Below are 13740 nucleotides of genomic sequence, written 5' to 3' on the forward strand. Positions count from 1 at the left end.
TGTAATGGAATTTATCACGGGATCTTCTTTGCCAGGTCTACACGTGGGGCTATAACAATGCAGGGCAAGTTGGATCTGGTTCAACAGCCAATCAACCAATTCCACGAAGAGTCACCAGCTGTTTACAAAATAAGATCGCGGTTAACATTGCTTGTGGCCAGATGTGCTCAATGGCTGTGATAGAAAATGGCGAGGTAAGAGTACCCATTGGCATTATAAGTACATTTACTCTGATTGTTTTTGTAGAACATTAGTGGTCTGATTACTGTAGGGCATTTAAAAATTGCACAGCACTAATGTGATTGTGATTTGCATGCATGCCGTGTGCTTCTACAACACACTTTCCATTTTCCTTATGTGTGCATGCATGTTTCATTGCTTAGTCCCATCACATGACATTTAGCGGTCTATGCAGAGTTGGGGGGGAAATCCTCAGAACTGGGAATTTGGCAACACTAACGCATAAGAGCGTTCAGGTTTCTCTAAAGAGGAGTCATGACTTCTAAGAAAACTTTATTTGGAGTGAGAGATTTTTTTTAAAAGACCCAAGAACAAGAAGGGAAAAGTCCTGGCGCAAATGTGTCAATAAGGTCACTATCCAGTATGTCATACTGGATGTTTTCTTACATCTCCACCTTTATCAGAACTTCCCATGCGTTGTTAGGAAGAGAGTCTTCACATTTTAATGATTTCTGACCTCTTTGGAACACTGATAAACACCCTGTAGAGTGTCAGTGGAGTGTGTGGGAAGCGGAGCAGAAATGGATATGCCTGCTTACAGTCTGGGGTTCAAGAAGAGCCCAGATTGTTCATTTTACTTTTCTCATGGTTACCAGTCACAAACCCCCAGCTAACGTCGTATCTTTTCTTGCATAACTTTAATGTTATTTTGGAACTGCATATTTTACATCTGGCTGAAGTCTCAGTGAGAAAGGCATACTATAAAATAAATAATATATATTTTAAAGTGCCAAATTATTATTAAGGTCTGCCTTTTCAAATACTACAGTCAATACTACTGTTAATTAAGGCAGATGGGGGGTTTTTTTCCCTGTAAGAGGTGCTTCTTTGATTAGTTATGGATTGTCCCTCACAGGTATCCTGAGGGTGCTTTCTTTAATTTTCAGGACAGTGCTCTCTCCATGTCATAATGCCAGCCTAGCCTTGTGGTGAATATTCACATGATGCTGTTGGCTGAGGCTTGGCATGTAAGGTCATTGTGTAGGACCGCCTTGGAAAAGTGTTCAGAAACTTCAATTGGTGCAGAATGCTGCATCCAGGATGTTGACGAGAGAAGGTTGTGGAGATCATCTCTCTCTCCATTTCGGGTCGGTGTGTCGACCATGAAAGCCCTCTACGGCTTTGGACCAGCATGAAAGACCACCTACCTTTTTTTACAAATCCTACCAGACCACTTCGGTAATCTTCCGAGGCCCTTCTTTGGGTGCCCATCCCTTCGGAGATTTGGCGGGTGGCAACCCAGGAGGGCACCTTCTTAAAAACCATTAAAAACAAAGCAATAAAGAAATTAAAACCAAGCTAAAATGCGCATACGAAAACATAAAAACAACAGGTAAAACACAGGACAAAAAGGAGGGATCACTGAGGGAATGCAGCAAGTTCTTCACTTGCTGGTGGAAGAGGGCAGCAGAAGGGGACAGGTGGGTCTTCCTGGGGAAGAGAGTTCTAGGGTTTTGGTGCCATGACTGAGAAGGCCCTCTCCTGGGTTCCCACCTGCCTGATCTCAGAAGGTGAGCACCTGAAGCGGGGCCTTAGAAGATAACCGCAGTGATTGGGAAGGTTCGGAAGGGAGTAGGTTGTCCTTCAGGTATGCAGGTCCCAAGCCATATAGGGCTTTAAAGTTCAACACTAGCACCTTGAATTGTGCCTGGAAACAGATTGAGACGAGAGGACAAAGGTGTGGGGGGGAGGGCAGGAAGAGACCAGAAGGTGGCCCCTAGTAATATACAGGTGTATTGCTGTCTTAGGCAGAAATGAGCAGCTTGGGGGGGGGGTCATCTTTATTTATTTATTTATTATTTTAGATTTTTATTCAGCCCTCCCCGCAAGCAGGCTCACAGCGGATCACATCATTTAAAAGCCACAGTAAATATCACATTTCCATAAAACTGTTTGAAGCATTTAAAATTCAATCAATATTACAAACAATTAATTAAAACAGATGGCAATATTAACCAATGTAGAAACAGGATGATGGACAACCTAATTGGACAAGCTTCTACACCCTATGCCTATAAGGTGGGGACAAGAGCATTTTGTTACAGATCTCAGGTGTACTACAGTAACAGAATTGTTAGGGGCATCATCTGTGTAATCTTCATAGAGTAATGAACAATTGGATGGAAAAAATGAGTTTCAAGAGGCGAAAACTGTTGAGGGGTTTTGGCTAAAAAATACTTAAATACGATTAGTGAATTTCAATCTGTTGCCTTGCTTTTCTTCCTCCCTCTTCTGCCTGCATACCAATCAAGATCTCTGTATTTCTTTTAAGATCTATGGCTGGGGCTATAACGGGAATGGTCAGCTTGGGCTTGGCAACAGTGACAGCCAACCCACCCCCTGCAGAATAGCAGCTTTGCAAGGCATTCGAGCGAAGCGGGTACGTATTGTCTTCAAGAGCATGTCTTTGCCGCAGTACATCTTAACATTATTAAAAACCAGGGCTTTTTTCTGGGAAAAGAGGTGGTGGAACTCAGTGGTGGAACTCAAGACGGCACAATGACGTCACTTTGGGTCAGCTGGAACAAGGCGGGCATTTTTTAAAGTTTAAATTGCCCTCGGCAAAAATGGTCACATGGCTGGTGGCCCCGCCCCCTGATCTCCAGACAGAGGGGAGCTTAGATTACCCTCCGCGCCGCTCCTGCTGAAAAAAAGCCCTGTTAAAAACTAAAAAGAAAATGTACCTTTAATAAGATGATAGGAAATGGTTCTTATTTGTATGGGGAACCTAACATGCTAGTCATAGTAATGCCGAGGGACGCAGTCCATTTTGAGACTGCTGTATATTGCATTGGGGCCTTCACCGCCTTCTGTAAAAGTAAGATACCTCTTCCCCCGTCCTTTCCCCAGTGGAGTAACGGTAGAATAAGAGTGATATGCATGATCCTGCCTAGCTTCTGATAATAGCCAAACTGCAGTGCTCTGCACCCACCGGAGTCTCCAAGTTGCTCAGTCGCTAAAATCTCTGATAGCTCCACGGGACCCATTTTTTGGTACATTTGAACTGGCTGTTTTTAACATGTTTTATCAGATTATAAACTTGTTCCAATATCAGTTAATTTTCACTTAAACTGCTTGCTTATCTGTTTGAACTTCTGACCACAGTATGTAACCACAGTATGTAACTACTAATTTCATTTATGATGGGACTCACATCTACCCTTTCTGCATCACCTCCTACTTCTTTACTTTGTGGCAGGGTAGGAGATTTTGTGAGCCACAGCTCACTTCTTCAGATAGAAAAGAACAAGAGCTTTACATTTGCAAGACTCATTCTGTAATTCACACCAGTCCTTGACTCCCCGCCCCCAACTTACCTTATAAAAGTTTCCTGGTAGGGTTTTCAATTGCATATCTATCTAATAAAGTGGGCTGTGACTCACAAATCTTATAATGAAATAAATGGTTCATCTTTTTAAAGGTGCCACTAGATTTTTGTTTGCTGTAGTGGTTAAGACCGCGGGGCTCTCATCTGGAGAACCGGGTATGATTCCTCACTCCTCCACTTGAAGTCAGCTGGGTGACCTTGGGTCAGTCACAGCTCTTTCAGAGCTCTCTCAGCCCCAGCCACCTCACAGGGTGTTTTGTTGTGGGGATAATAATAACATACTTTGTAAACTGCTCTGAGTGGGTGTTAAGTCATCCTGAAGGGCGGTATATAAATTGAATGTTGTTGTTATTATTTTGATAAGGCAGGCTAATATCACTCTTTCACAACTTTTATTGGTTCCTAGTATTCTATGGCTGCTGTTTCTGGAGGGTTTTTAAAAAACGACCAACATATTTGACTTGCAGAGTTACACCAGTAATAGAGGCTTAAGCCGAAAAAGGACATTTTTTGTGAAATTCAGAGAGCCAGAAACCATCAATCAATAAAAGTTTTTTAAAACTTTTACTTAAAAGTTTGTTTATTTATTTAAAAATAATAAATGTTTATCAAATGAACTTTTCTGTGGTTCTGCGTTGATGTTTGGTGTTGATAAATTTAGGCATTGATAATTCAAGCAAGCCAGTGCAGGAAACAAGAGAGGGAGGAAAAGTCCCAGAATTTATATTCAAAAAGAGTCCAGTAGCACCTTTAAGACTAACCAACTTTATTGTAGCATAAGCTTTCAAGAATCACAGTTCTCTTCGTCAGATGCATGGAGGGCAAGAAGAAACTGGTCAGATATATAGGTGGAGAGGGGAGGGAGGAGTAGATGCAAACAGTCGCTTCTGATATGAAGATCAGTTTGCTTCTGTTGAGGAAGTCAGTTACTTCTGATAATGAGATAACCAGAAGTAACTGACTTCCTTAACAGAAGCCCTCCCCTTTCCACCTATATATCTGACCAGTTTCTTCTTGCCCTCCATGCATCTGACGAAGAGAACTGTGATTCTCGAAAGCTTATGCTACAATAAAGTTGGTTAGTCTTAAAGGTGCTACTGGACTCTTTTTGATTTTGCTACTACAGACTAACACGGCTAACTCCTCAGAATTTATATTGCGGCTGCGTTTCTGTTATCCAGCAATGGCTCTGCATCCCAAAGGTAAAAAGGAAAAGATAGTCCCCCGTGCAAGCACCAAGTCATTACTGACCCATGGGGGGACGTTGCAGCACAATGTTTTCTTGGCAGACTTTGCCATTGCCTTCCCCAGTCATCTACATCTTACCCCCAGGAAACTGGGTACTCGTTTTACCGACCTCGGAAAGATGGAAGGCTAAGTCAACCTTGAGCCGGCTACCTGAACCCGGCTTCCACCAGGATCGAACTCAGGTCGTGAGCTGAGCTTGGGCTGCAGTACTGCAGCTTACCACTTTGCATCCCAGAATCAACACAGAAAAAAACCTGATTCAAAGAGTCACAGTACCAACTGTGGGGAATTAGGGGGATTTTTGTAATAGTACTCTGCTGCCAATTCATAAGCTCCCCTATTGCCACTTACCCACATATAGTTCAAGACTCCAAGACACAGTGATTACAAAAGTAAAATGAATTTATTCAGAATAAGTCCAGACACATATCACCCCTTTTTAGGCACGTGTGTAAAGATCAGTAACATTGGCGAGCTTTAAATACCCTTCTCACTGATAGTTTACAGAATAATGGTTATTTGTTTGCAGAATAACAGATCAAAGGTTAGAACAAATAATACATTCCCCAGGATACATGGCACCCAACAGGTCTGATTGACGGGACAATCAGATCTTACTGTAATATAAACATTTCAATACTAGAGTCATAATTTTGTCATGGGTTTGAAATTCTTATGGGAAATAACACGATCAAGGTTAAAATCTTAGTTGGAAAGTGAAAACAAAAGAAAATATTCATAGTTAAAAGGAACTTTCTCTCCTCACTTCAAGATTGAGCTGACCTGTCGTTTAATCCCAGAAGCCAGGGAGAAAGAATCTGCCACTGGGGCAAATTTGCCTTTTGTGTGTGTGTTCAGCTTCAGTTGTACTCACACCTGAGTCATTAGGTGAGAGGTCCTTAAAAAACCCCTTAATAGTTCTGCATCGATGTTTGTTTTCTGAGCCAGTCCTAAATACTTTAGAAAGTTCTTAGGTTCAGAATCAGCATCCATATGCTCACAGCTGGATCAGTACTGTTACGGACAGCATTTTCTCCAAGTTGGTGATTTCTATCCCTTACTAGAAATCCTCTCTTCTCAAACCTTTGTTTTCTACTCTCTGTTTTCTCTGAGTCTTTTGTCCATTGTGGGGCAGGGATTGCATAGAATCGTCTTGCAAAGTTAAGGTTCACCTAGTGGGGAAGTTAACTTTGAAGCTGCATCATCCAGGAGGGGGTGTTATTTACTAAATGCAGGAAAGAAAGTTGCTCACCCCTCAAGAGGGACATTAACAAGAACTGCATATTTATTCCCCAAAGTAAACCACGTAGAAAAAACAGTATTCTTCCCTTATAACAATGCCTAACCAAAAGAGAGAGAGGCTCCCCCAAGTATAGACAAAACAAGGAGTGGACAAGCCAGGCCATTGATTATGGTGTGTTGTTCTTTGGATCTTGACAAACTTGTGGTTTGAATAGCTGGCCCTGTGAGATTTTCAGGACAAGAGACTAATGGAGATGCCCCTGTGTTGGGCTACGGACTTGTGGATTTCTTGTCCTCCTGTGCCCCTTGTGATTCCAGTCCTGTCCGGAAGAGAAGAAACAACATTATTACCTACAGACTGCACTGAAACCAGCTATTTATGACTTACCTTTAATCAGTGGCTTTTCACCTGAGTGGATTGTTCACAGCGTACCTAGAAAGAGAAGAATAAGAGAACCATCATTTTATATGCATTGGACTTGATAAGTTGAATATGTTGAAAAAGGAAACATTTTGCTGGAAAATTAGATGTAAGGAAACAAAAAGGTGCAAAAATAATTCACACAAGAAAGAAGCAAAATTGAAAATAAAGTTTCCAAGTTGAACCAGTAGGGAGCAGAAAGTTGATTGTTTTTCTGTTTTGAGCTAAGGGCTGTGTGTGTTTGCTGTCCTTTTTTTTTTTTTGGTTCACTCACAATATCCCTTGAATATTACCAATTTCAATATTTAATTACCTAAAAAAGTTTTTAATATTCATGGGGACATATCCTTGTTACTTCTGTGACAATTTGCGAAGACAATAAAAAGCATCCCTCTCCCCCACTTTTCTTGGAAGGCAAATCTTTAAATTTATATATCGAGGTATTTCTTTTTTATGCTAATTATACTTTATTGTAGTGGAAAGTGCCCTCAAGTCACAGCAGACTTATGGCAACCCCTGGTGGGGTTTTCAGGGCAAGAGACTAATGAAGGTGGTTTGCCATTGCCTACCTCTGCAATCCTGGTCTTCCTTGGAGGTCTCCCATCCAATTACTAACCAAGGTTGACCCTGCTTAGCTTCTGAGATCTGATGAGATCAGGCTTACCTGGGCCATCCAGGTCAGGGCATACTTTATTAGTCAAATTAAATAATATATGTTTCTATACCGTTTCGAAAAATTAGAAACTTAAACAGAATTTCTATGACTTCTGTTAGTGAAAGCTCATGTCCAAATTTACATTGTTAATTCATACCTTTTATTTCTTATCTTTATTTATAATTAAGTGAAGTAATTTTCCCATTTCTTTTTAAATTCTCTAATGGGCCTTCTATTTATATAATTTGTTAATATTGCCATTGCCACATATTCTGACATTTATGTTTGCAATTTTCTCTAGTTGGGCATTTTTCATCTTTCTATTTACTTGTCAATACTACTCTTGCTGCTGTTAATATATGCATAAACAGTTCATGTAATATTCTGGTCAGCATTGTCTGGCAGTATTCCTAACAGCATAATCTCTGGCTTCATAGCAAAATCTGTTTTAAGATCTTTTGAATCTCCGCATGTATTTCCATTTTTTTTGCATGCCCACCACATGTGGTAAAAGGTGCCTTCTATGGCTTTACCCTCCCAACACATCCATGTATATTTCTTACCCATTTTTGCAACGTCTTTTGGAGTTATATACCACCGATAGAACATCACATAGCAGTTTTCTCTTAGTGCTTGACTTGCAGTAAATTTTATACCCTTTGTCCATAAATCTTCCCAGTGTTGGTATCGAGTTATTTCTGAAAGGGAGTCTACCACTGGATTCTCCACAGACTCAGTATTGATACACGTGTGGTTAGAAGTCTGCAAACAGTTCACTTGGAGTTCAGGCTTTAGCTATTATTTGTAAAGCATCATTTGTGTATCTGATGCTGCAAGACACTTTGCTTAACAAAAAGTTCTCCCCAAAATTCATTGTTCCAGCATTTTAATGAGGCACATTTTATATTTTCAGGTATAAAAATTAAAATGTAAAAACACAAATTAATGAAGGAATTGATGATACCTTTTTTTTTTGGTAGGTTGCCTGTGGCTTTGCACATACACTAGTGCTGACAGACGAAGGACAGCTGTATGCCTGGGGAGCCAATTCCTATGGCCAGTTGGGCACTGGTAAAAGAAGTAATCAGTCTTACCCAGCACCGGTCACTGTGGCTAAGGACAGGTAATATGTTAGGCAGAACTTATTCAGTTAGCCATTACAAATGGTATCACAGCAATGATATTTTTTTCTCATATTTTATCTCTAAATTAGGATCTTTTTTAAAAGTGCTGTTATTGGATCTGGGTTTAAAGCATGCAGTTCCATAATAGTGTTTTTGAAAGCCAGGAGAGGGTGATTCAGCACTAGAGTGTATTTACTGATCTTTATTTGATCCATATTAATGGTGAACATGAGTTTCCAAATACATGGCTGCTTTCTTTCCTCTGCAGTTCAGCACTGGGGTAAAATTGGAAGTGGGGGAAGTAGTAAGGGAAAAACAGCAGACAGAGAAATGATTAAGTACCACTGTCTGCTGCTGTTTCCCTGCAGATTGTCCCCTCCCAGTGCTTTGCATAGCATCGATCTAATTCTCAACATGGGTTCATCTGTGGATACTTAAATACAGAGATCAGAGCCATGAACATACAAAACAGATTTCTACAAACCAGAGAAACATTGCAGCTTTGCAGAAAATTCTGAAATCTATCTGTCTGTCTAATCTGAGGTTAAATCCCCCCAAGTAAGAGAAACAGCACCTGTGCCTTTCAGAAATGGATGCCTTCTGAGATCTCAGTGGCCACTGTGGGGGTTGCTAGGCAACCACAGCAGTATTGCCAACCTTTAAACCTTGCTTTTTTCCCCCTCTCTCCTGCCCTGGAGAGAGAAATCATTGGGCCAGGCCCAGCAACGTCCACCAAACAACTTCCTAACATGCAATCTGTGCAACTCACCCAGGTATGGTGGTGGCTATCAGATAACGTAATGCTGCACAGCTCCCCTGGGCCCTGCGGCAGTCTCTGCACAACTTGCGCAACTTGGTCAGGCTTGGCAGTGGCAACCTCACAACTCATCTGAGCAACTTGCCACTGCGTGATTTTTGCAGTTTGGCCAAGCTTTTCCCAGGGAGAGACTGCCATGGGGAAGGAAGGAGGGAAAGCTGAAAGCCAGTGTAGTCTAGTGGTTAGAGTGTCAGACTAGGATCTGGGAGACCCAGATTAAAATGCTTACTCGGGCACGAAAGCTTGCTGGGTGACCTCTCCTCTTCACGGGGTGGTTGTGAAGATAAAATGGAGGAGAGGAGTTTGATGTGAGCGGCTTTGGGTTCCCATTGGGAAGAACGGTGGGGGATAAATGAAATACGTAAATAATAAAGAAAGCTGAAGACTAGGGGTGACTGGTGAGTGACAAGGAAGCCAAGAAACAGGGATAGTTATAGAGGCTGCCAGGAAGAGCGAAACAGTGTGGGGAAGATACAGGGGGAAAAGAAGAGACCCCAGCACAAGTCCTTGCTTGTTTTTTTTCTAATTTTGAAATCACCTTGAGTCTCAGGAAGAAAGATGGTCTCTAAAGTAAATAAAATAAACGTTCAGTACAGAAGCAGCAGCCAGACACTAGGAATGGTTGAACAGTGAGTCTCAGTGAGAAAGGCGGACTGTAAAAAATATATTAAAAATTAATTTATGTAACAAAATGGGAACGTGGTTGGGGTATTACGCTAACAGTTGGACAATGGATATCGATTTGGTCATCAAAATTCTTCAATAACCCGGTAATAAATATTAGACTACAAACATTCAAAATTATAACACATTGGCACTAACCCCGCCCCCCAATAAACTGGCTGTAATGACAAAAAATACTCTCCACGTTGTTGAAGGAAATGTGGGGAAATAGCCAAACGTCGGTGGAACCGCAACAAGATAGTTGGTTATTGGAAAGAGATCCTGTACAATATATACCAAATAAGGGGTTACAAGATTCCCCTCCAACCACATGTAATTTTTTTCAAATTATGGCAAGATATAAATATACCTACTATAAGAAAAGGATTAATCTCAATTAAGTGCAGCTAAGGCAGCAATTCTGGCAAATTGGAATTCAAAGAAAAGTCAGACAGTGGATCAACCGTGTGCCAAAATTTGGGATCATCTAATCATTGAAAAAATTACAGACAAACTTCAAAATACAAATGAGAATAGTAAAACCACTAGTTTGTATGAAAAATGGATGCCATTCGTTGAATATATTATGGCCAATAATACACAACCACCTAATAAACTATATAAAACGACATGGGTCTCATAAGAAATAAAAACTTCAAATAAGTAAGTTAAATTTGTGCATGGAAAAATGTAAGTCAATTATTAAGATGTTTGCAATTATAGATATTGTTAGAATCTAAGTTACAAATGTAATCTTATTTAAGCACTGTTAGTTCTTGTGTGTTCTTAATTAAATTTTTTTTTAAAAAAAAATGTAAAAAAAAAATTGCCTAAGTAAATTCATGTTATCCTACTGAGTCAGAAGATTGGTCCATAAGACAGCAGTTCTAGCAGAGAACCCCTGCTGGTGTTTAGAGATTCATTCGAAACCTGATTCTGTAAGATGCACACAGGTTTGCACACCGGGGTTTGCATTCAGTGCTTGGGCAGTTGAGCTCGGAATGGGTGCGAGAGGCAACGAGGGCTTTGGGTGAGTTCTCTAGAAGCATGTGCTCCTGCCAGGAGAGACTTCTGCTAAGTGAGGTGAGTCGGCAGCCTGCTATTTGTCTGACTCCTGGGAGGAGTGGTCACAGCTGCAAAGCAAAGTTCATTAGAGTTTTTTGACTCTGTAAGAAGCGCACAGGTTTCCTGGGGCTTGCATCCGGTGCTTTCATACAGGGGAGTTGAGCTTGGAATTGGTGCGAGAGGCAAAGAGAGGTAAGTGTGTGTGTGTGTTTGCTTTAGGCTGTGTGGTTTCTGAGCTGACTGGGGTGTGCCTGTCTGAAAATCTCCTTCTGGCTTCTGGTGTGTTCTTTAGAACCACGTGGCCCTGCTGGAAGGGGCTTTTGCTGAAAGAGGTGAGTTAGCTACCTGCTGTTGTCAGACTCCTTGAGTTAAGGCCACCGCTCGCTCTTGGAGGTTTGTGTTCTGGGTTTGCATCCAGGGCTTTTAAGCAGGGCTTCTAACAGGGGAGTTGTGCTTGGGGGGTTCAGCGAAGGGGATGCAAATTTAAATAAATAATGTCAATATTTAAATAATGTTAGCAAAAGAAGGCAAATACTTCATGTACAGGCACTGTAGGGTTGTCCGCACTTCACATCTCACAGTTAAACCATCTGACATGATTGATTTGCAGCACAATAGCCCTGACAGCTATAGATAGGGGCGGGGTGTGGAAAATTTTTCACAGCAAAAATACAGCATTGAAAAAATTTCTGCCCTACATCACTGCCCCTTTCAAGTTGTTTGGCAGCAGCTTTTCTGTGCCATGGTTTTTACTTTTAACCACATTATTCATTGAATATATATTTTACTCAGGAGCAAGCCCTGTTTTAAATGATTTCATTTAAGCATGCATTCCAGTTAGTGGAATTATCAGCACGTTTGCAAAGAATTTGTACGGTTGTGGGGGGAATCCGTGAAGTCCTGGAGCTTGATTCAGGTAGGTAGCCAGGTTGGTCTGCAGTAAGAACAGTAGCATTTGAGTCCAGTAGCGCCTTAGAGAAAGGCTCAGAGATCTCTAATCCTCATATCCGAAGAAGGGAACTTGGTCTCTCGAAAGCTTATCGCCTGAAAATCTTTTGGACTCAAGTTCCTGCTATCCTGGAGCTTGATTAAACTTCACAGAAAACAGCGCAGCGTTTTTGATTACAAAAAGGACACCTCCCATAAAGCGTTGTCGTGTCTGCTAACTTGGGGCACGTTTACTTTATACAAGAAATCTCTCATTTTGTTTTCACCGGATAAAACTTGTGGAACGGAACTTTCTCACCTTCCCCCTTCCTTGCTGTAGGTGTGGCGCTAGGATCTTACAAGACCCTATTGATTTAGTTTATATGCCGTTCAGCCTTGTGTTACTTCCTCATCTGTCTTCTGGATTTCTTTTGCTAAAAACCAAAGGAATAGAAAGCTTGGCAGCCAGGGGCCACGGAGTACACGGCGCGTGCAGTCCTTAAAGGGGCTCTTGTGTGCTCTTGGCGTCCAGGGCTCTGAGCTTTGCCCCTGCGTGTTGTTCTTACGCCACTGTCTCACTTGCTTTTGCACTTAGGCTCGTCGAGGTCGCTGCGTATCACTCAGTCCACACTTCTGCTGCTAAAACGCAGGGTGGCCAAGTGTACATGTGGGGTCAGTGCCGGGGCCAGTCCATCACTCTTCCGCATCTCACTCACTTCACCTGCACGGATGACGTGTTTGCTTGTTTTGCTACTCCTGCGGTGACGTGGCGTCTCTTGTCTGTAGGTGAGCCTCAAATGCGTTTTCTTGGGTTTGCATTGCTGCGTCATAATTAGTATTTGAAGGTACAGAAACAATGTTGTTTTCAGTTGAGCTTGGGTCTCAGCTTGTTGAAGCTGTGTTCCCTTAGAGTCTCTATACATGAGACGCAGTACACGGGGATGCTCAAGGGAAGCGAGGTGCAATGTTACCCAGGAAGCCAAGTTCTTAAAAGGACAGATCTACAGAGCCTGCAAAAATCGCTGCTCAGAGGGTTTCTTTCCGCCTCCCAGAAGGGGAGGTGAAACTGACGGAGCTGATGCTGGACACGAAACTTTAAAAAAGATCTACATATATCTAATTGAAATACCTCTGGCTTTGGGGAGAGGAGGGCTGTTCTGCGGAATGGCAGAGGTGGGATGCCTCCCTCGATGCAAGATGCCTCTCCTCTGGCCCTCTACATTAATCAACCCACCGCAGGCTTCCACCTTTTATTTTCCAATGACCTCAGTAAACCCCTTTGCAAAGGCTGGAAGAAAGGCGCTGCTCCCACTCCACTTGTTAGCTTGGATGGGAGATTAAGGAGTGCTTGGGGGTAACTAATCTGCCTCCAGGGATTTGGAGCAGGTGGAGTCCCCCTTCCTTGTTTTTCAGAGTTAGCCCACATGCTGCTGTGGACCAGAAGGGAGGGGAAATTGACAGAGCCTTCAGGGAAGCAAAGAGGAAATACACCCTCTGAGGAGCAGTCTTGCCGAGCCAGCTCTAAAGAGGTGAAAATGACAGAGCCTTCCAATCTGCCTTTTTACACTACAATTCCCAGCTAACATTGCGTCTCCCTTCACTTGAACATCTTCGCATCTCGTGTATAGAGACTCTCAGTTGTGCCTCCTGTTCTCTGTTTTATTATTATTATAATAACAACAACAATATTCTATTTATATACCGCCCTTCAGGACAACTTAATGCCCACTCAGAGCGGTTTACAAAGTATGCCCTTATCATCCCCACAACAAAACACCCTGTGAGGTGGGCGGGGTTTTCTCTCCAAGGGTCAAACATATTATCCGTTCTGTCTCCTTTGCTGCTGGGTTGCAAATGCCAGAGAGGAAGCCTCTTCCTTCCTGGGCTGCTGGGATCTCCTTTTTTGGCTTGGTGCTCATATACTCATACACCCTACTTGTACACTGGATCCCCATCTCTTGGGTATCTTTAAATCAGACTTAAGTGGGGAATGTTTGTACTGGAAGCCTG

General features: G+C 42.1%; 1 protein-coding gene across 5 annotated transcripts in view; it reads left to right on the forward strand.

Annotated features, from left to right (window-relative positions):
* RCBTB2 (RCC1 and BTB domain containing protein 2) overlaps window positions 1–13740 on the forward strand; it is a 40043-nt gene that overhangs the window by 14362 nt on the left and 11941 nt on the right. For 4 of the 5 annotated variants that reach the window (XM_054981875.1, XM_054981884.1, XM_054981892.1 and 1 more), the window contains 4 exons: window positions 36–194; window positions 2513–2620; window positions 8115–8257; window positions 12326–12516. In XM_054981875.1, the coding sequence (XP_054837850.1) occupies window positions 36–194; window positions 2513–2620; window positions 8115–8257; window positions 12326–12516 (601 nt within the window). The remainder of the gene's footprint in view (window positions 1–35; window positions 195–2512; window positions 2621–8114; window positions 8258–12325; window positions 12517–13740) is intronic. The other variant, XM_054981899.1, reaches the window with a different exon arrangement.

The sequence above is a fragment of the Eublepharis macularius genome, chromosome 1, assembly GCF_028583425.1.
Source record: "Eublepharis macularius isolate TG4126 chromosome 1, MPM_Emac_v1.0, whole genome shotgun sequence".
NCBI classification, from domain to species: Eukaryota; Metazoa; Chordata; class Lepidosauria; order Squamata; family Eublepharidae; genus Eublepharis; species Eublepharis macularius.